At 42.0% G+C, this 20,376-nt stretch overlaps 1 protein-coding gene across 1 annotated transcript in view; it reads left to right on the top strand.

Annotated features, from left to right (window-relative positions):
• tgfb2 (transforming growth factor, beta 2) overlaps nucleotides 1-20,376 on the top strand; it is a 68,214-nt gene that overhangs the window by 35,359 nt on the left and 12,479 nt on the right. Inside the window, exons 2-3 of the mRNA XM_079836163.1 lie at nucleotides 8,264-8,427; nucleotides 13,911-14,043. Of these exons, the coding sequence (XP_079692289.1) occupies nucleotides 8,264-8,427; nucleotides 13,911-14,043 (297 nt within the window). The remainder of the gene's footprint in view (nucleotides 1-8,263; nucleotides 8,428-13,910; nucleotides 14,044-20,376) is intronic.

The raw sequence follows: 20,376 nt of genomic DNA, 5'->3' as shown, positions 1-20,376 counted from the left end.
GAAAGAGTTTGATTTTGGAGACACTTAGGAAAAATTAAACCACATGTCCACAGGCAGCACTATATATTCAGCTTTGTTTATGTGCAATAATCAGTACTTATCACTTTTGGATGTCTATACACATTCTAATATTTTCTGTGTTTTCACTGTAATTATAACACAGTCTCTCTGTGTATGTTAATGTGGTTCTGATGAGTTTGTTCAGACCACAGCGGCACCACATGCAACTAATCATTTTGATGTCACGTCCATGTAAATCAGCGGTTACGGAGCCTCTGCTACCGAATCTCTGTAAATCAGCGGTTTGCTTCCTGCGTCAGCCCATATTCCCCAGTGGATTGGAGAGTGACAGGAAGCTTGTGGTGTACAGAGATTAGAAGTATCATTATACGTATGTGCGCACTCACTCGTGTGTGAACTCAGAAAAGTGTGCGGTGTGGTTTCCAGTGAACCCTGCTCAAAGCGTCCAGTGTAGAACCAGCACAGCAGAGCCTTTCATGGAGTCAAGATGTAAATACTGCGCCTTATGCTGGCTCATTGTAAGTGTGACTTTGTCTGTTGATGGAGGGAGAAAGCTTTAGAGAAGTGCACTAGTCTTGGCCCTTCTGTCCAGCTGGTCAAGAGAAGAGTTCGAGTTGGCTCCCACGTGAATGTGATCATGCTTACAAGGATTTATGAGAACTGACTCATTTTTGCAATAAGATAAAATGGGTAACACTTTATAATACTGTTCCGTCATTAATGAATAACTACATAGGAACAAATGAGTAATGCACTCTAGTAACTACTATTAAACGGTTAGTTCAACCAAAAATGAAAATTCTGTCATTTATTACTTACCCTCATGTCGTTCGACACCCGTAAGACCTCCGTTCATCTTCGGAACACAAATGATGATATTTTAGTTGAAATCTGATGGCTCTGAAAGGCCTCCATTGGCACAATGGCACTGTACACTCTCAAGACCCTTAAAAGGTACTAAAGATGTTGTTACAAAGTCCATCTCACTACAGTGGTTCTACAATAACTTTATGGAGTGACGAGAATAGTTTTTGTGCGCAAAAAACCCTAAATAACGACTTATATAGTGATGACGATTTCAAAACACGGCATCATGAAGCTTCGAAGCGTTATGAATCAGCGAGTCGATTCAGCAGTTTGGATCGCCAAAGTCACGCGATTTCAGCAGTTTGGCGGTTTGACACGCGATCCGAATCATGTTTCGCCTCACTGATTCATAACGCTTCGAAGCTTCATGAGGCCGTGTTTTGAAATCGTCATCACTATATAAGTCGTTATTTAGGGTTTTTTTGCGCACAAAAACTATTCTCGTCACTCCATAAAGTTATTGTAGAACCACTGTAGTGAGATGGACTTTGTAACGACGTCTTTAGTACCTTTTAAGGGTCTTGAGAGTGAACCGTGCATTGTGCCAATAGGCCTTTCAGAGCCATCAGATTTCAACTAAAATATCTTAATTTGTCTTAATTTGTTAATTGAGGTCTTACGGGTGTCGAACGACATGAGGCTAAGTAATTAATGACAGAATTTTCATTTTTGGGTGAACTAACCCTTTAAGTTACAAGAAACTCTGATTAATGTATTAGTAAGTAATAGCGCTCAGTTAAATGTGGTAGTTCACTATTAGTTGATCAGTAACTATTTTTTACAACTACTAAACAGATTCATAATTAACATGAATAATGCATAATATATCATTCTAAAGTGAAGGTCGTAGTAACCCACTAGTAATGACTCATGTATAACCATATCCTTCTAAAGGAACTACTAATTATTTGGATCAGTATTCTAAAGTGAAAAACATAACTCTCTAGTAATTACTGAAGTCATTGTAAACTTTTTAGGTTTTTGTACGTTTTTGGATAGTAATGGCTTCTGACGGATTTGGTAACACTTGAGTAATTACTAGTGGGTTACTATGATATTCACTTTAGAATACTGATACAAATAATTAGTAATTACTTTAGAAGGATGTAGCAACACTTCAGTTATTAGTTATTACTATCCAAAACTTTACAAAAACCTTAAAAGCTTACAATGATCAGTCATTACTAGAGCGTTATCATGTTTTTCACTTTCGAATACTGATCCAAATAATTAATAATTCCTTCAGAAGGATTTGGTAATACTTGAGTCATTACTAATGACTCAATCCCAAAATCCCAAAACAAAATGCACACAAACTTGTCCCTGCTCTTAATATACAATCATTGATGAACATCTTTGATTTTAATGAGTAAAAAAACCTTTACGAAAACTCTCCTCCGGATTCACAAACACTTTGTATATCACGGATTGGGTAGTTAAACGTGTATATTAATGAATTCCAAACATTCGTAAATAGGAAGCGCGTGCACGCTCATTCATAATTAACATAATCCCCGCCAATGAGTTACAACTGCGCAAATTACGTGTCCAGTAACGCTGTGGAATCTTCTGGATTTCCTTCTGGTTTGGCTCCAGTATATTGCAGACATGCTAAAGAGACCAATCGGCCATATGCCTGGCAATAATATTCAATTATCGTGTGTCCACGAAAGCATTTTTAGCCAGCTAAAAACGCCTGGTGCTCTTCTGAAAATGGCCAGCAGGTTGCTCTTTTCCAGCTGAGATACTTTGGTTGCTATGATACAGAAAACCCATGGCAGTATGTGTTACTAGTATCTCATTTTGATGAATATTACTGAATATACAAATGCAGTAACCAGCAATATTAACTCATTATTAACGCAATATTAATCCATTGTTGTTCAGTCGTTGTACAAGTAGGATGATTGGTCGGTGTAGTATTTGTCCCGCCCCTCCTCCACTGTGATTGGACGGCTGGTAAAAAGTGACAGTGACGAGCGCTGCCTATTACCCAAAGTTGAACAGTTGGAAAAAAAGACAGGGCAAACTCGTGAAATATTATTATGGTGCATAGTGCATCAAAATGCAATGTCATCAGTTTGCCTAAATTAGAACACAGACCGTTCAAATGTTTCACGCACCATTTACGCGTGGTAGGGAGCAGGTGTACATTTCTTTCGTACCAACTAACATTTTGAAAATACGAAAATTTTCGTGAATCCGAAAATTTACGTCAGAACGGCTTTACGAACGATTTACACACAAATTTGTTCTGCTCATGTTTCATGAATGAGGCTCATTATTTGCAAATAGTCCCAAAATGATTATTTCCCAACTAGAATTAGAGCTAAAATTTAATTCACTGTTCTGTTATGTTTTATAAAAATAAAAAAAATGGTCCCCCCTAATGTTCAGGAAATGGTTACGGCCTTGCTATGACCTTCCCTTTAGAATTAATATATTATGCATTATTCACATTTATTATTAATCTTTATATAGTAGTTCCTACTCTGGGAGGTATGAAAAAATAGTAGTTGATAAACTAATAGTGAACTACCTCATTCAACTTAACGCTATTACTTACTAGTTAATCAGAGTTTCTTGTTAGTTAATAGTAGTTACACTAGTAACTAGCAATGTAGTTTTTCATTAATGACGGAACAGTATTCTAAAGTGTTACCATAAAATGCAGAAGCCATCAGAACAGGGCTTTCCTTTAAAGCCCTGATTGTTCTTAGCAGCTGCCAAATGTTTTCTTCTGTCCGTCTCATGTGGACAGACGTCCTGCTTGCGTAGGCTTATTAAACAAACCTTTGAGCCTCTGTGATCCCTGGCTTCTGTGCAACGCTCAGGGTCCGTTTAGTGCTTCAGGCCTCGTCATACACCGCCTGACAGCGTCACACACATGGTTTCTCTCTGTATTACTGCTTATATGTGCGTTGTGGTAGGTTAACCCTCTCGACTCAGACTCCCACATGGGATAATTTCTGAGTATAGCGCTCCGTGTCACACGACATCATGCCGCCGTAATTCATGCGGTGTCACGACAGCCTGCTGCCGTATCCCTCACATGTTAGCTTACCCAGTTGTGCATGTGGCTTTGGTTGTCTTTGTTAATTTGTTGAGCTACTGTGCCGAGTGTCGCTCTCATCTCGCCGTTCCACACATGGTTCTCGGCACGCGCGGTGTGTGTACGGAGCCTGTCAAAGCACATGACATTCACACATGGTTTTGAGTACTGCATGAATGTTGGGCTACTGGGTTCACTCGGGAACCATATGGAGCGGGTCTGTACCCCAGCTGACCCTCGCGTGACAGCTCGGCCCGAGAGGTGTGTCCCGCCATTGTTTCATCACACTTTGAGTGTACACACTACATCACTGCACAACACGCACGAGGGCTTGCACGTAAACAGTGACATCATCGCAGAACTGTGCATGGCCTCTACAAGACTCTGCCTTGCTTTTTTAAATAGTTAAAACAGTAAAAAGTTTTAAATAGTTTAAACGCCTTGAGAGTCATGAGCTGTGTGAGCAATATGTAGACCCTTGTAAAAAAGAGGTATACTTTAGCATGCTTTTTATGAATATGAATTGTATTGTATTATTCACCAAATTTGATCACCAAAATTACATATTTAAATGTTTTTTCCTGTAAAAAAAAACCCATCATGCCTTAAAATAGCTTGAATGTACTGTAACTCTACACCCTTGCCTCATTTATTATACGTGGAGTCATGAATATGCAAATTATCCCCGCCTCCACTCACTCATACCAGCTCAGACATCCACTCGCTCAACTTTACTCGAGGTACTGTTGTAAACGCTGACTGTATTTGGTTATGTGCGGTTTTAAGGAGAACATACTCATCAATGGTGTTGACTGATGAATTTGCACATGGTTTGTCTGAAAGCGTAAAACACCACATAGCACATTTTTTATTTTATTTAAAATATATATTTTACAACAAAAAAAATTACTATAAAAAAGCTGTGTTCCAAATTTGAAGTTGATATCACAAAAATTTAAGTTCCCATGAGATTTTGTTTTTTTGAGATTTTGAGATTGTGTTTTGTTAAGAGTGTTACAAGGCGCTATACCAAAAATAGCCACCGGGTGTCATCCACATTCCATTGATTTTTTTTTTGGATGCATTTCTCTGTAACAAATTACAAAATTTCTGTCCAAATATCACTTCCATCACAAAACAGTCACCAAACATGGAACCTTGAGACTCAGACCTTTCCGACGATATGTGTTTTGTCAAGATTAGAATTAATTTCAATTATAAAGTAGTTAAAATACATTTTGTAATATGATACATGACACCACCCACTAGGGGAGGAGCCGAATTTAGAGTACCATTTCTGTGGTAACGCAACATCCGATTTCCGATCACGAATGGATTTCACAAGATGAATTTTGAATTCGTAAGCTTTTGAATGGTACCTAATTTGTGATAATTACTAAAATATATGATACGAAAAAAAGGCGATCAAAAAAAGAGCGCCAAAGCGTCCCGCCAAAAACAGAAACATTTTGAAGTAGAAAGTGTAAAATAGTATTTTCTTCTAAATGTTCTCCAGTAATCTGTTTTATTTACAACTTCACAAAACAATTTCTACAGTGTAATTACTTCTATTGTCTTCTATTAAGGATCTATGGTAAACTAAATATACAGTACTAATGTTATGTATTTAAATATGTTTATAATTATACATTTGTAATGATGAATTTCCCATTTAGTACATACAAATTATAAATATAAACAGTAACACTTTATTTTAAGGGGCCACGTTACACATTCTACTAACTATAAGTAACTACATGTCAACTAGCAGTCATTTGAGTATTAGTAGACTGTCTGCTTAATATCTGCTACCACTTTATTTTGATGCTCACCAACAGAGGGTTAAGTAACTTTGCACATGCCAATTTATTACTGTTAGGATTCTTTTCATGTTTGCCCTGTTTTGTGTTTAGGACTCTTATGTTGAAGTGTAGGCTATTCCTTGTTCCCTTTGCTGTGTTCAAAATCTGTTCCTGGAGTTCCCTAGTATATGTTACCTTGTTTTATTTTGGTTCCTTCTTTAATAAACTTTATTTGCATTTGGATCCAATCATCTTTTGTTTTTTGAGTTTGCGTTACAATTTCTAACCCGAACTCTAACCCTAACCTAACAGTCTAACACAGTCTTTTAATACTCTAATGAGAGTTAGTTGACATGTAGTTGCATGTAGTTGTTACTTATAATGTTGTTGTTACCAAAGTCCCTTTCAAGGAAAGTCTATTTCACTAAGTCCTATCTCTTTGAATGGGGGAATCTTGGGATCTCAAAATCTGCTTGCCGAACTCACAATTAAATAACACATTTCAAATCAGTAACAAAATCTAACATGAACTGTCCCATAAATGTTGTTTCCTATTATCAAATAGCGTTAAAAAGCTTATTTTTCAGGCTAGACGAGCCAATGCACATGTACAGTCCGAAGTGCAAGTCTTCGGGAACCGGAATTTCTAACAGCAGCTGCAGTGACACAATGACTTTAGTAATCAGCAATTGGCTCTTTTACTTTAGAAGGCGGGACTATTCCACCATATTGCGCATTGCAGTTTCGCTAATTTATAAGTAATAAAGTCTTTCTATGTCTATGGTCTTTGTTGTGACTTATAGTTAGTAAAGTGTCTAAAGTGGACCATCGAAATAAAGTGTAAATAAAGTAAACATTTTAATTTGACATTAATACAAAGTGTACTCAAGTAAACATAGTCAGTTTTTTAAATATACTTTTAAGATTTGAAGTACACTACAAGTGCACATTCAGTGCAATTAAGCACACTTCTTTTAGCCTGATAAGCCAGACCCACATCAAGATGTTGGGTCTGGGAACACACCATTGGCAGGGCTCAATCCGAGGGGCGGGATAAACGGTTGTCTTTCAAATTCCCTCTGCATGCAATAGGATAGTGCTATAACCAACCACAGCAATGAAGAAGGTGACTTAGTTGATAGATTAAACTTTTGCCGTATCCGGTCGGCAGAACTCCGAACACATCTTCCTTTTAAGAATGACTTCAGTGCCGTTCTTTGCTCAAAGAAAAGCTTTCCCAAGTCTCCCAGAGTTGTGGCCAAAGCCTAGCCTGGATGCCAGCCGAACTTAGCCCCGCCCACAACATTTGAGCTCGGGCAGTTCGGTCTGGATTTGATCCGTAGAGGAGTAATTATGCCCGAACAGAAACTGTTCGGACCAATGAAATTGTCAGGGCGGGCTTTAGACGATGATGGACAGATGATCAACAGTAACGTAATCATCCACGTCATCAAAGAGCGCTTGTGTTGAATTTGTTCTAATCCTAAACGGAGAACTTGTTCGTATATGCATTCACCTTTACTATTTCTCTCAGAAATGATGATCGTGTTGGTAAGTAGCCTACTCTGTGTATCCTTAAATTCTTTTTTTACAACTCCGGCAAAGATCGTTTACACTCATCTTACTTCTTCCAGTGTGCGTGCAGACAGGGTTGCCAAGTTTTTACAACAAAACCCGCCCAATTGCTACTCAAAACTAGCCAAAAACAAGCCCAATAGCTTTCCCCTGGGTTCTCTGGAAAAAAATGGCATATGGGGGGTAAAATATGTGTTATTTTGGCAGGGCTGCCTGCTAAAATTCGCATTCCTGGGTCTGCATATCACATAATTGGGGTCGCTTCAACCCGCGGACTTGGCAACACAGTGCAGTTGAGTTCTGTTGACATTTGACAACTAATGTTATGGGTTGCTCCGTTGCTCTGATTGGTTGTAGGTCTATCCAGTTGAGGTCTTTCCTGGTTCGGTTGAAACACGCCCCATAATCACAGCCCAACGGAGCAGTATCAGACTCATATTCTGACTAGAATTGAGTATGGCGACATCAGGCTAGCCAAAGCCGATAAGAAAGAACACTGTTCGCCAGCAGCAGCAGCCATCTTCTTTGTTTTCAAGTAGCAGGGAATTCAAGCGGAACCGTCGCATCTCTGCCGTCAATATGTTAAGCCTGCCCACCGACTCTATACACAATGTGATTGGCCTGACTAGAGTTTGGTTTTTAGAGCTCACAAGCCAACGGAGAGTTGCTAGACGCCCTGGCTGCAAATTACATTTGCTGCCGTAGGGTGCGTCTAGATTTCTAGACTACACTTCTTTTTCACAAGAGGAGGTTCCTGCTTCCCTGGCGAGTCAGTTTGTGCCAATGTGCTACTACTGTATGAATACAAAAGTACTTAAACAATGGTGTAAAAGACAAAGAAGTACTGAGAAAGGGACTGGATTCTTTACATACTGTTCCTCCACACATGCAGGTACATAAAGAAAGTGTGTTAGCAGATCAGTAACGGTGCCACTGTTTGTTCCAGATGTCATCTCTCCAACACATTACAACCCGTACTTCAGGAGGCTAAGGTTTGACGTGAGCTCCATGGAGAAAAACGCCTCAAACCTGGTGAAGGCTGAGCTCAGGATCTTCAGGCTGCAGAACCCAAAGGCCCGTGTGTCTGAGCAGCGGATTGAGCTTTACCAGGTACGTTCTGCATTCTAGCATTTTGTTTGATTCCATGCACTCATTCAACTCCCTGAACAACTGTCATGACAACAAACTTGTCTGCACAATTCCTTGCGTGCAAACTTTGGCTTTGTTTTTTACATTGGAGAATTATTCATTTATAAAGTTTACCATTACAGTTTCTTCATTGTGAGATCAGAATGGATGTATCACTTTTTGTTTTTAACTTTTATGCCCCCCCAAAAAATATCAAAATGAATTTTATTTCAGAAGTAATTTCAGAAAACATGATTATCCTAGAAGAGGTGTATTCAAGTCATTGTACATAAGATTTGCAATGTAATGTATTTTGCAACACTATGTATCATTTGTTTCTTCTTGCCAGTCATCTTACCATGTTTGTTTACTCTAAAGCAGGGGTGTCCAAAGTTGGTCCTGGAGGGTTTCTAGTATCCCTAAAAAGACCTTGATTCGCTGGTTCAGGTGGGTTTAATTGGGGTTGGAGCTCAACTTTGCAGGACAGTGGCCCTCCGGGATCAGGATTGGACACCCCTGCTCTAAAGTTACGTTTGACCGTGAGAGATTTTCCGTGTTCACAGATGGGACTCTGGTTGTTTGTGAATGGAATCTTTTAGTGTGTGGTGTGTTTTCCTGGTCACAACCTTATAAGATTTTAAATATCCTTTTGTGTTGCCCAGCCTTTAGGCTTAAGAGATATAACCAGTTTAGATGGAAAAGATCTCAAGCTGACTAGCTAAAGACTTTTCTGTAGCTTTAGCCATTAATAGACACAGAACTTCCTTGAAAATAAATTCTAGCACAGCGCTGCAACAACCATAATGAAACAATAGATAACGCTTTACAATGAACTCTACATATGGCAATTTATCTGTTCAATAAAATACCTTACTTGCCTGTTGAGTAATACAAACTCCATCTCTGCATCGCTTTCAAATCCCTCAGTTCTTGCCATCTCCGAAAAGCCAAGCTAATGTTGATTCTTGTTGTATTACGAGCTCTGTCACATTCTCTTTTTGCCAGCAGACTCTCCTCTGTTTGGCGTTTGTTTAAAACATGTGATTCCCTGGAAGTTGGAGATTTAGCGGCTCCATGTCAAACGCGTCAAATTAGCCAGAGTAACTTTTCCGGAGTAAAGGCCCTTTCACATCGGACGCGTAACGGAAAAGCGAAGCGGAAAAAGCGAATATTTCGTGTGCGAATAGTTCACGTCAAAACCATTCACACCAGCCGCGACGCGAGTTTGCGACGTTTCAGAACTCCAACATTCCAAAACATTCGCGCCGACAGCTGAGAAACACGGACACGTAATCATTCACTGGAGACGAGCTTTTAATTTTCTTTAAAAGACAGAGAAGAAGGTTTTGGGTGCACACCCAGTCTTAAAGAACAGAGAGTCTGAAGGGGAGAATGCTAATCTTCTACAGGAGCTAAAACTTTATCATGGCCGGTTCCGCACTTACTTTCAAATGTCCGTGGGACAATTTGAGGAGCTCCTCCAGACAGAGACGGTAGCAGCACATCTGATGAGACACACACACACACACTCTAAAGGAACGGCTCGATCCGGAGCTGCTGTGTTTCCAGTTGAGTCACAATGTAAACATTTAAGTGCCACAGTCGTACTGACGGAAACACATTCACTTTCCATAGTCGCGGACGCAATTAGATAAATAAAAAAAACAATTTATTGATTATAATATCTGGAGCCTATAGTGGGCAAACACAGCTGCATCTGTACAGCTGTAAACACAACTACAGCTGTAATCTCGTGAGAAATGCCATACCTGGCAAAGGTTAATGTTGATTGAATGGCTAGTGACATCAACTGGACATTTTGTCACCTTTGTTTCCTTGTATGTGATTGGTTTAAGCCTTTTCTGTCGCTGCGAGTGTTAAAAAAAATCGACATCGAAACGGAAAAAATAAACATTGTTTTTTCGCCGCAGCATATTCACGTTCGGTGTGAAAGCACTCATTACACAAACAGCTGATCAAAAAATAAAACCATCGCGCGAATTATTCGCGCGTCAAAATCGCGTCCAGTGTGAAAGGACCTTTAGATGCAAACTATATGTCATCTATAGCAGTTGACCTCAATTTAATCACTTTAATCTTATTAATATTTGAACTGTTTTTTATAAACTACAATTAGATGGAATGGAGAGCAAATGGAGACTTGAAAATTTAGAGATTTCAATAAGAACTCAAACAATTCTCATCAAATAGGCTACTTCCAAAACCAAATGATCTGAGCTGTGCCATCCACATTATATCCCTATACTCTTTATTTATGTACGTTAACTATGGAAGCCTTTTTCCGACAAAGAATAAAAAATGAGGTAATTATGACTTTTTATCTCTCAATTGTGAGTTTATAACCTGCATTTCTTACTTTCTTTTGTGCAATTGTGAGATATAAACTCACAATTCTTACTTTTTCCGCAAATGTGAGTTAATAAACTCGCAGTTGCGAGTCTTCCAAAAAAGTATTTTATTCTTTGGAAACAAGCTTCCATAAGCAACACTGGTTTCATATGTGAATTTTTATTTTTGCTAAAGGAATTCTAGGAAATACACTGAAAAAAAGTGCCACTCGGAAATCTCTAGTACAAACTGTAAAAAAAGCATTTAAGCAAAAAAAACTGTAAGTAAAGCATTGAATTAAACATAAAATATTGAAGTGGAAGGTCTGAAATAGTATTTTCTTGTAAAACTTATATATATATATATATATATATATATATATATATATATATATATATATATATATATATATATAATCTTTGTTTTATAAAGCGTACAGATTAAATAAATAAATACTAATCAAGTCTTCTGAGCTATGAATGAGCCTGTGAACCATACCAGAGTTAATTGTAACCCAGGCCACTTTTCAGCTGGACTCAAGTTCAGAAACCGTTTTCACACCAACAAAGTGAACCAAACTCTGACGTCAAACAGCCTTGTGTACGCAGTGTGAAAGCGCCCACACATGCACTTTTTAACCTCTCTTCTCCTCCTTCTCTTTCCTCGTATGTTCGTTTATTTATCTTAAGGGTGCTGTAGAGCTCCGGCCCATCGATCAGCAGGGTTTTATGTGTGTGTGGAGAGAAGTGAGTGTGGAATGCTGTTTGGTGATTTAGAGTTCCGAGGGTCTCGAGGGCCAAATAAAATCCCAGTGCTGTCGAGGTCTGTGCTCCCCACCTCCCACCTGCCTCTCCATTTAACCTCGCTCCCCTCCTCTCTGTTCATGTGTCAGGTCTGTCATGACAGGTGCAGTAAACACTGTCCCACTAACACAGAGATGGTGAATGTGTTAGGGAGGTTTTAAAAGGAGTTTGCGAGGAAGGGAGAGGTTGATCCTGTTCCATTTTTATTACTCATGTTAATGATCCTGCTGTAGCTGGTCAGGAAAATACAGCCATTATAATTAAAGTGACCTTTAATATAGTGCACAGTAATACATTTAATATAGTTTATCTACATATTGCATTGAATAATTCAAGATGGGAGTCAAAACAGTCAATCTAATCACCATACAGGCATAAGTTCACTTCAACAATGGACTGATGTCTGAAGTTTGATGTGTGAAAAAATGATGAAACAGCTTAAACTGAAAAGATTGAACACGTTATTTGAATGTGTCCTTGTTACATGTTACATGTATTTACTATAGTAATAACTATAAATTAGGCATAATTACATGCAACTAACCCTAAACCCAAATCCTAACCCTTTTGACATATCGCCGATGGGACTTTTATTATGCCATAGTCGCCGGCGCCAAGTCCGCTTTTCCGGTCATGAGTATGAGGTAACGCTGCTCTGTTTATCATATTAGATACATCTGAAAATATTAGTTACATTTACATTTATGCATTTAGCAGACGCTTATCAGGAAGCGATCGTAAAAAGTATTGGATACGTAAAAAGTGCCTGAAAAACTAGGTTTTGGACAATACTTAGAGTAGCATAAGATAGAATAGGGAGGGAATTGAGGAAAATAGAGGAAAAAGAAATCGGATTTTCTTTTATGATGATGAGATTACTTGCACCACACCTGTCCCTAACCCTACCCTTAAACTTACCCATACCACCACACCTGCCCCTAACTTTACCCTTAAACTTACCCACACCACCACACCTGTCCCTAACTTTACCCTTAAACTTACCCACACCACCCCACCTGTCCCTAACTTTACCCTTAAACTTACCCATACCACCACACCTGCCCCTAACTTTACCCTTAAACTTACCCACACCACCACACCTGTCCCTAACTTTACCCTTAAACTTACCCACACCACCACACCTGTCCCTAACTTTACCCTTAAACTTACCCATACCACCACACCTGCCCCTAACACTACCCTTAAACTTACCCATACAACCACACTTGTCCCTAACTTTACCCTTAAACTTACCCATACCACCACACCTGCCCCTAACTTTACCCTTAAACTTACCCATACCACCACACCTGCCCCTAACACTACCCTTAAACTTACCCATACAACCACACTTGTCCCTAACTTTACCCTTAAACTTACCCACACCACCACACCTGTCCCTAACTTTATCCTTAAACTTACCCATACCACCACACCTGCCCCTAACTTTACCCTTAAACTTACCCATACAACCACACTTGTCCCTAACTTTACCCTTAAACTTACCCATACCACCACACCTGTCCCTAACTTTACCCTTAAACTTACCCATACCACCACACCTGTCCCCAACTTTACCCTTAAACTTACCCACACCACCACACCTGTCCTTAACTTTACCCTTAAACTTACCCATACCACCACACCTGTCCCTAACTTTACCCCTATCCCACCTCAATATCAGCAAAAGTGTTTTGCAATACAATATGAACACACTGTATTGTATTTTAAAGTACATTAATAGATCCCTCGTATCTTAGTAATTCACTTCTGCTGTTAAACCAATCAAGTGTTTTTGCAGTTCAGCATGGGGATTTATCTCCATATCAACAGTTGTGTAACTAGATTCCAAACCGGCCCAAAAGCCCCTCGACTGGTTTATGAACAGCAGACCCCTGTAGCTCCAGTTTAAGGATCCTACAATTAGTATCACCATTTTGGCCTCCGTCTGAGCCTCTCCATCCCACGTTCACCTCCACGGCCTGATGGAAGGAAGCTGAGCCGTTGCAGCGTTACAGCTGAAGCAGTGTTTTACGCATTAAGAGCTGCGCTGTCCAATGTAAACACGCCGCCACGAAGGACAGAGGAATAACAGTGCACCCTGTCCAGCATCTGTTTCCGCCACCACAGCCTCTCCAAGCATTTCCCAGACCTGGCTAATCAATCAGGGAGCTTCCAATGGGAGGAAGGGAACTGCTGTTGAGGCACTGGTCAGGGTACCGTTTCATACGGGGTGAATGAGGGCTGGCACATCCATGACAGCGCTTGCGGCCTGTGGTCGAACCAATGCTGATGCGTTTCCTGTTTCTTCAGATTTTAGGTCATAAAGAGCTCACATCACCCACACAGCGCTACATTGACAGCAAGGTGGTGCGCACCCGTATGGAGGGGGAGTGGCTGTCGTTCGACGTGACGGAGGCCGTCAGTGAGTGGCTGCTGCACAGAGGTAACTTATACTTAAAGATCTAATGAAACCAAAATAGAAGTTTAATGGTATTTTTCTCCAAAACATTGACAAAAATGTCAACCTTTCTCAATCAAACATTGATGACTCATCTTGTACTCAAGGGTGTGTCCCTTGTGAAAAGGAAGTGTGCTTAATTGTATTGAATGTGCACTTTTAGTGTACTAGAATATTGGTAATATGGGTAACACTTTAGTTTAGGGTCCGATTCCCACTATTTACTAATTGCTTATTACACTCTAAAAATGCTGGGTTAAAAACAACCCAAGTTGGGTTGAAAATTGACTAACCCAGCAATTGGGTTGTTTTAACCCAGCGATTGGGTTGTTTTAAGCAAACATTTAACCCAACCGCTGGGTTAAAACAACCCATTCACTGGGTTAAAACAACCCAATTGCTGGGTTAGTCCATTTTCAACCCAACTTGGGTTGTTTTTAACCCAGCATTTTTTAGAGTGTAGCTTGCATATTACTAGGATATTGGCTTTTATTAGTACTTATAAAGCACATATTAATATCTTATTCTGCATGACCATATTCTACATCCCTTAATCCTACCCAATGCCTAAACTTAACAACTACCTTAATAACTATTAATAAGCAGTAATTAGGAGTTTATTGAGGCAAAAAGTTTTAGTTAATAGTGAGAACTGGACCTTAATCTAAAGTGTGACCGTATAATATGAATTGAAATAAAAGGCAACTTAAAGAGTATCACTTTCATGACTGTTTCTCAACTTATGTACACTTTCAAAAAAGTGCAAATTGTAATATCAAATTAATAGTTTTACTTAAAGTACATTTTACATTTAACAAAACTACATTAAAGAAGTGCACTTATTTATATGTGTTCATTAACATAAACTCTAAAAAATGCTGGGTTAAAAATAACCCAAGTTGGGTTGAAAATGGACTAACCCAGCAATTGGGTTGTTTTAACCCAACTTGGGATATTTTTAACCCAGCATTTTTTAGATTGTACACATGTAAAGTACTTTAATATCATTTTAATCATAGTGTTTTATTGCATATTACATTTAAAGTTAATGTTTAGGCTAAATGTACTAAATTGCAACTTCATCATTCCAAATGTGTAAATACAAATATATTTAAATATACGACATGCAAGTTTTAATAGAAATTACATTATATTTTACAGTGACAGTATATTTAAGTTTAGCATAAATGCTTCTCAGTACATTCACTTTAACCATATTTCAAAAACAATAAAAAATAATTATGAAATCAAATAAAAAGATGTACTTAAGTCCTACTTAAGTGGGTCAAAAAGCACTCATAAGTTCAGCTAATTGCACACTGTAAACCCAAATAAGTTGGCAAAACAAAAAAAATGCCTCAAGTAAGCAGAACTTGCTGATTTTTATTTTATAATCATACATTTTAATTGCTCTGAACTTGAGATATTTGAGTAAGCTAATTCATACATTTAACTTAAAAATATCATGTAATCTCAAATTCTTAGTAGTGCAAACTTGACTACATTTAACTAGCTAATTCAATAAATGCTACCTTGCTAATTGGTTACACAATGCATTGGTAACATTAGCATAGCATAGCACTTTCTGAATGAGGACAGCAATATAATACATTTAACATATATCTGTTCTCAAACTAAGCTCATGCTCCTCTCGTCACCGTGATGGAAACCCTACAGTAAAACAACATAGCAGAAACTCTTCTAAACATAGCAAAACATTAAACACTACTAAATCTCCCACTTAACATTAATCTTGCACAAAAACATAATATAACACTTCTTTTTGGCATCTACTGTCCCTTTTGAGTGTCATGGCAAAGCATGCCGAGACATAGAAATTCCAGCCCAGTTTTGGTTAGGTTTAAGTTTGTCCAAATTAAAAGAAACAAGTTCATAAAACTCAAAACAATGAAACAATTCAGATGACTTAAAATGTGTCAGTTTTGAGAACTCAAAAGAAAAATAAAGTTCTAAATACTCATAAAAGTTCATTTGATTGAACTAATTTGTTTAATTTGAGTTGGCTCTACTCAAACCAATTCATTATTTTGAGCATTAGGGTTTACAGTGATATAATATGAAAGGCCACTTAAAGAGTACACTTTCATGACTATTTCTCAACTTATGTGCACTTTCAAAAAGTGCACATTGTAATTTCAAATTAATAGTTTTACTACTTAAGTACATTTTACATTTAACTTAAAACAAAACTACATTAAAGAAGTGCACTTTTTTTTGATGTGCTCACTAACATACACATATAAAGTACTTTATTATCACTTTAATCGTAGTGTTTACATTTAAAGTTAATGTTTAAATGTACTAAATTGAAACTTCATCATTCCAAATGTGTAATTAAAAATATATTTAAAAATGTGACATGCAAGTTTCAATAGAAATTACACTAAAGTATATTTTATTTTACCATAAATGCTTGTCAGTACATTCACTTTAACCATATTTCATAGACAATATAAATGATTATGAAATCACATAAAAATATGTACTTAAGTCCTACTTAATTGGGTCACTTTTAATTTCAACTAAATGCATTTTATGCTAAAGTGTACTTCTTTTTCACAAGGATTCCAAGATTTCCCTGTATCAAATCACATTTTTACACTTGTCAGGTTGGTTAGGGCGGGTAAAAAGTAAGTAGTTACCATGTTTCAGTGAACTAGCATGACCACCTGAGATTGGTTTGACCTGGTTTTCTAGCAGGAAGAACATAATTTGAGATGGAAAATGGCATTTTTAGAAAAGCTGCTACAGTTGAAAACTGATATTTCCTACTTTCACACTGAAGCAAAATATATAAATATCCATCTTAAAACAAATGTTGTTGTGGAGCATCTAATGTGCCTGAGACTTCTGCTCAGTACTGTAGTTCCCTTTCGTTCAGTCACTACGACGTAACGTTAGTGACTAACGAATGGGGGTTTCGCTTAGAAGCCTATCAACTTCGAGTTTTGAGAAAACGCCCAATGGCGTGCCAATGCCATGGGGCATGCGGAATTTGCATACGTAGCTCCGCCTCACTGCGTGAGTATATAAGGAAGTACGAGGCAATATCGCATTATGTTTCTGCTTTCGGAGCCAAGAGTACCTACCTCTTCACTCCTACAGCCTTCTGAGACTCTGTCAGCTTCTTCGAGACGAGCAGCTTTCCAGTCGGTGTTGGTGTGACGGCGCGTTCCAGTGATCGCATACTTCCTGCCTGCTGATCTGTGCAGTGGTCCGCCTGACAGCTGGTGTGTGTTTCCCTGGGCGCTTCGGCATCGACTGCAAGGTTTTCCTCTCACAAAAAGAGCTTGCGCGTGGCACGTCTTTTTCAAGACGGCTCGCCCGTGCACTTCCGGGTGCGATCGATTTTCCGCTGCTGTCTGAGGACGCATTCACTGCTCGAGCGTGTTTGGGCTTCAGCGCGCACGGGCAGTGTTTGCGGATGTGTCACGTTTCCATTGCGGGGGCGTGACCATCGCGATGTCACGGTCGAGACTCAATGATCTCCGTGAGGAGAGAGAGTCCCCTCTGCCACACCCCAATCTACCGTCCCCGAGTGAGATGGTACTTTGGCTGGTGGCCAGGGTGACCTGAGGGCGGTGCTGTGGTATTAAGAACCCCGACGTTCATTCCTCGGGCCACACCCCCCTCTCATACATCGCTTCCGCGAGTGTTGGATTGAATCTACGGCCCGTCTCTGACGCCCCGTTCGTTCAGTTCACGCTCCGGATAGCAGTGAGATGTCGATCGCCGCATCCCAAGGTGGGCTGGAGTCCTTTGGGGATGACGATTAGGTTGTGCTCCGCCTCCGGGTGTGTCAGCACTGCCTGATCTGACCTAAAGTTGACAGCCATGTTATCTCGGGCAGCCGCGAGTCTCACGCTGGTGTGGAACTCCGCCCAGTCGCGGGTGCTCGTGGTTGCGCGATTGGTTTTTGGGGGCGGCACCCGACAGCTGTTGGGCCCCGCCCCCAATGCCTTTCGCTCCCGGGGTGCATGAGGAGATCACGCGGTCCCGGAAGTCCCCGTGCTTCTCGTGACCGTTTGGTGGCCTCCTCCGCCTTCTCTGCCCTTGATGGGGCCGCGGCCTAGGGTACACTGGGGCCCCCTCCCCCCCCACTGTTGAACTCTCTGTTGCGCACTACGGTGTCCACAGAGGGCTTTGACGTGGCGTGGTGTGGCTGTCCTAAGCACCCCCCCCTAAGCCTGTGGGCTCGTCTACTTCGGTGGCGTGGTCCCGCAGTGCTACGGGCAGGCCGCCGCCCCTTTGCACATGCACAAGGGTGGAGCCGACCCAGGGCTCTTCATTGAGCTGCGTGCCGCAACTGACCCCGCCCCCGGGCGGTGAAGGTGGCCACACGCTCCCTGGGTCGGGCGATGTCCACAGCTGTGGTCCGGGAGAACACCAGGCCTTACCTGGTGATGTGGAGGACGTTGAGCGGGCCCGCCTCCTCAACTCACCCATATCCCAGGCTGGCCTCTTCGGCGGCGCGGCTGAGAACTGCGCCCAACAGTTCTCGGCCGCCCCAGAGCAGACTGAGGCTGCAACACGTACTGCCCCGGCGGCCAGCTGCTGCACCAGCCGCCGGCCCAGTCGCCTCAGTCCGCTCGCTGCCGAGGGCGCCCTCCCTCTTCCCGCCCGGCCCCAGCAGCAGCCTTCACCTGGGCCGCGCCGTGGAGGTGGTTGAGGATGTCGCCCAGTCCGCTCCCCAGACTGGTTAAACGCCAGGATGGAGGTGGACAACTCAGAGGTGGGTTCCAGTTCTTCCCAGGGGATGGTAGCAGGGCCTCTCCTTCCCCCGGTGGAGGGCCGGGGGAAAATCCTTCCGCTGCTGGCCCCCGGGCTAGCAGCGCTTGGGAAGAACTCATGTTCCTGTCTCTGAGCACCCAGAGACCGGTGATGACAGTGCGCGCCACCCTCGGGTCTCGCCACTCGCATCCCTCTCTGTCGCCAGCCCCCTGGCAGAGCAGACCCCAGTGGAACGCGAGTCCTTCCCTGGTCTCCTCTGTCAGGGCGCAGCCGTTAACCGTGCTCCGACCCGGGGACGCCCAACAGCCTCCCCTGTCCGCGCCGGTAACGCTGCCTCGCTGCCCCACCCAGGGTACGTCTGTCGTCCGGATGACCCCGTTGGTGCAGTCTCTGGAAGCCTGGCTTCAGCTTCCGGGGCTGTCCCGCTGGGCTGCCCGGACCATCAGGCTCGGCTACGCGATTCAGTTCGCGCAGGCTCCTCCCCGTTACAGGGGAGTCCGCTATACCATGACCGGGGCCCATGCCCCGTCATGCGTGCGGAGATTGCCACTCTACTGGCGAAGGGTGCGATCGAGCCTGTCCCTCCAGCCGAAATGAGGTCGGGGTTCTACAGCCCCTACTTCATTGTACCCAAGAAAACCGGTGGGTTACGGCCAATCCTGGACCTTCGCATCTTGAACCGATCCCTTCACCGGCTTCCGTTCGAGATGTTGACTGCGAAACGCCTTTTCGAATGCGTTCGTCCGTACGATTGGTTTGCAGCGATTGACCTGAAGGACGCCTACTTCCATGTCTCCATCCTTCCTCGACACAGACCGTTCCTACGGTTTTGCTTTCGAGGGGCGGGCATACCAGTACGCAGTTCTCCCATTCGGGTTATCTCTGTCCCCTCGCGTCTTCACGAAGATCGCCGAGGCAGCCCTTGCGCCCCTTTGGCAGCACGGGGTCCGCATTCTGAACTACCTCGACGACTGGCTCATACTAGGCCACTCTCGAGAGCAGGTTTGCGGACACAGAGATCTGGTTCTCCACCACTTAACCCGTCTGGGCCTTCGGGTCAACTGGGAGAAGAGCAACTTTGCCCCGTGCAGAGGATCTCTTTTCTCGGTATGGAGATCGACTCGGTCGCCATGTACGCGCAGCTTTCGAGCGAGCGCGCGCAGTCTCTGCTGACTTGCCTCCGACAAATCGAGAGCAAGAATGCGGTTCCACTGAAACTTTTTCAGAGGCTCCTGGGGCATATGGCATCTGCAGCCGCGGTAACGCCGCTCGGATTGCTTCATATGAGACCGCTTCAGCACTGGCTTCGCGATCGAGTCCCGAGATGGGCATGGCAGTCTGGCACGCTCCGGGTCCAAGTGACGCGGGCCTGCTTACAGACACTCACCCCGTGGTCGAACCTCAGCTTTCTACGGGCCGGTGTGCCCTTAGAACGAGTTTCCAGGCATGTTGTCGTATCGACGGATGCCTCTGCCACGGGCTGGGGTGCCATGTGCAATGGACAAGCAGCCGCGGGCTCCTGGACAGGACCCCAGCGCCTCCTGCATGTCAATTGCCTCGAGTTGC

The sequence above is a fragment of the Gobio gobio genome, assembly GCF_949357685.1.
Source record: "Gobio gobio genome assembly, chromosome: 15".
NCBI lineage: Eukaryota > Metazoa > Chordata > Actinopteri > Cypriniformes > Gobionidae > Gobio > Gobio gobio.
The sequence above is the reverse complement of the archived record's forward strand: the minus strand, read 5'-3'. Positions and strand labels throughout refer to the sequence as shown.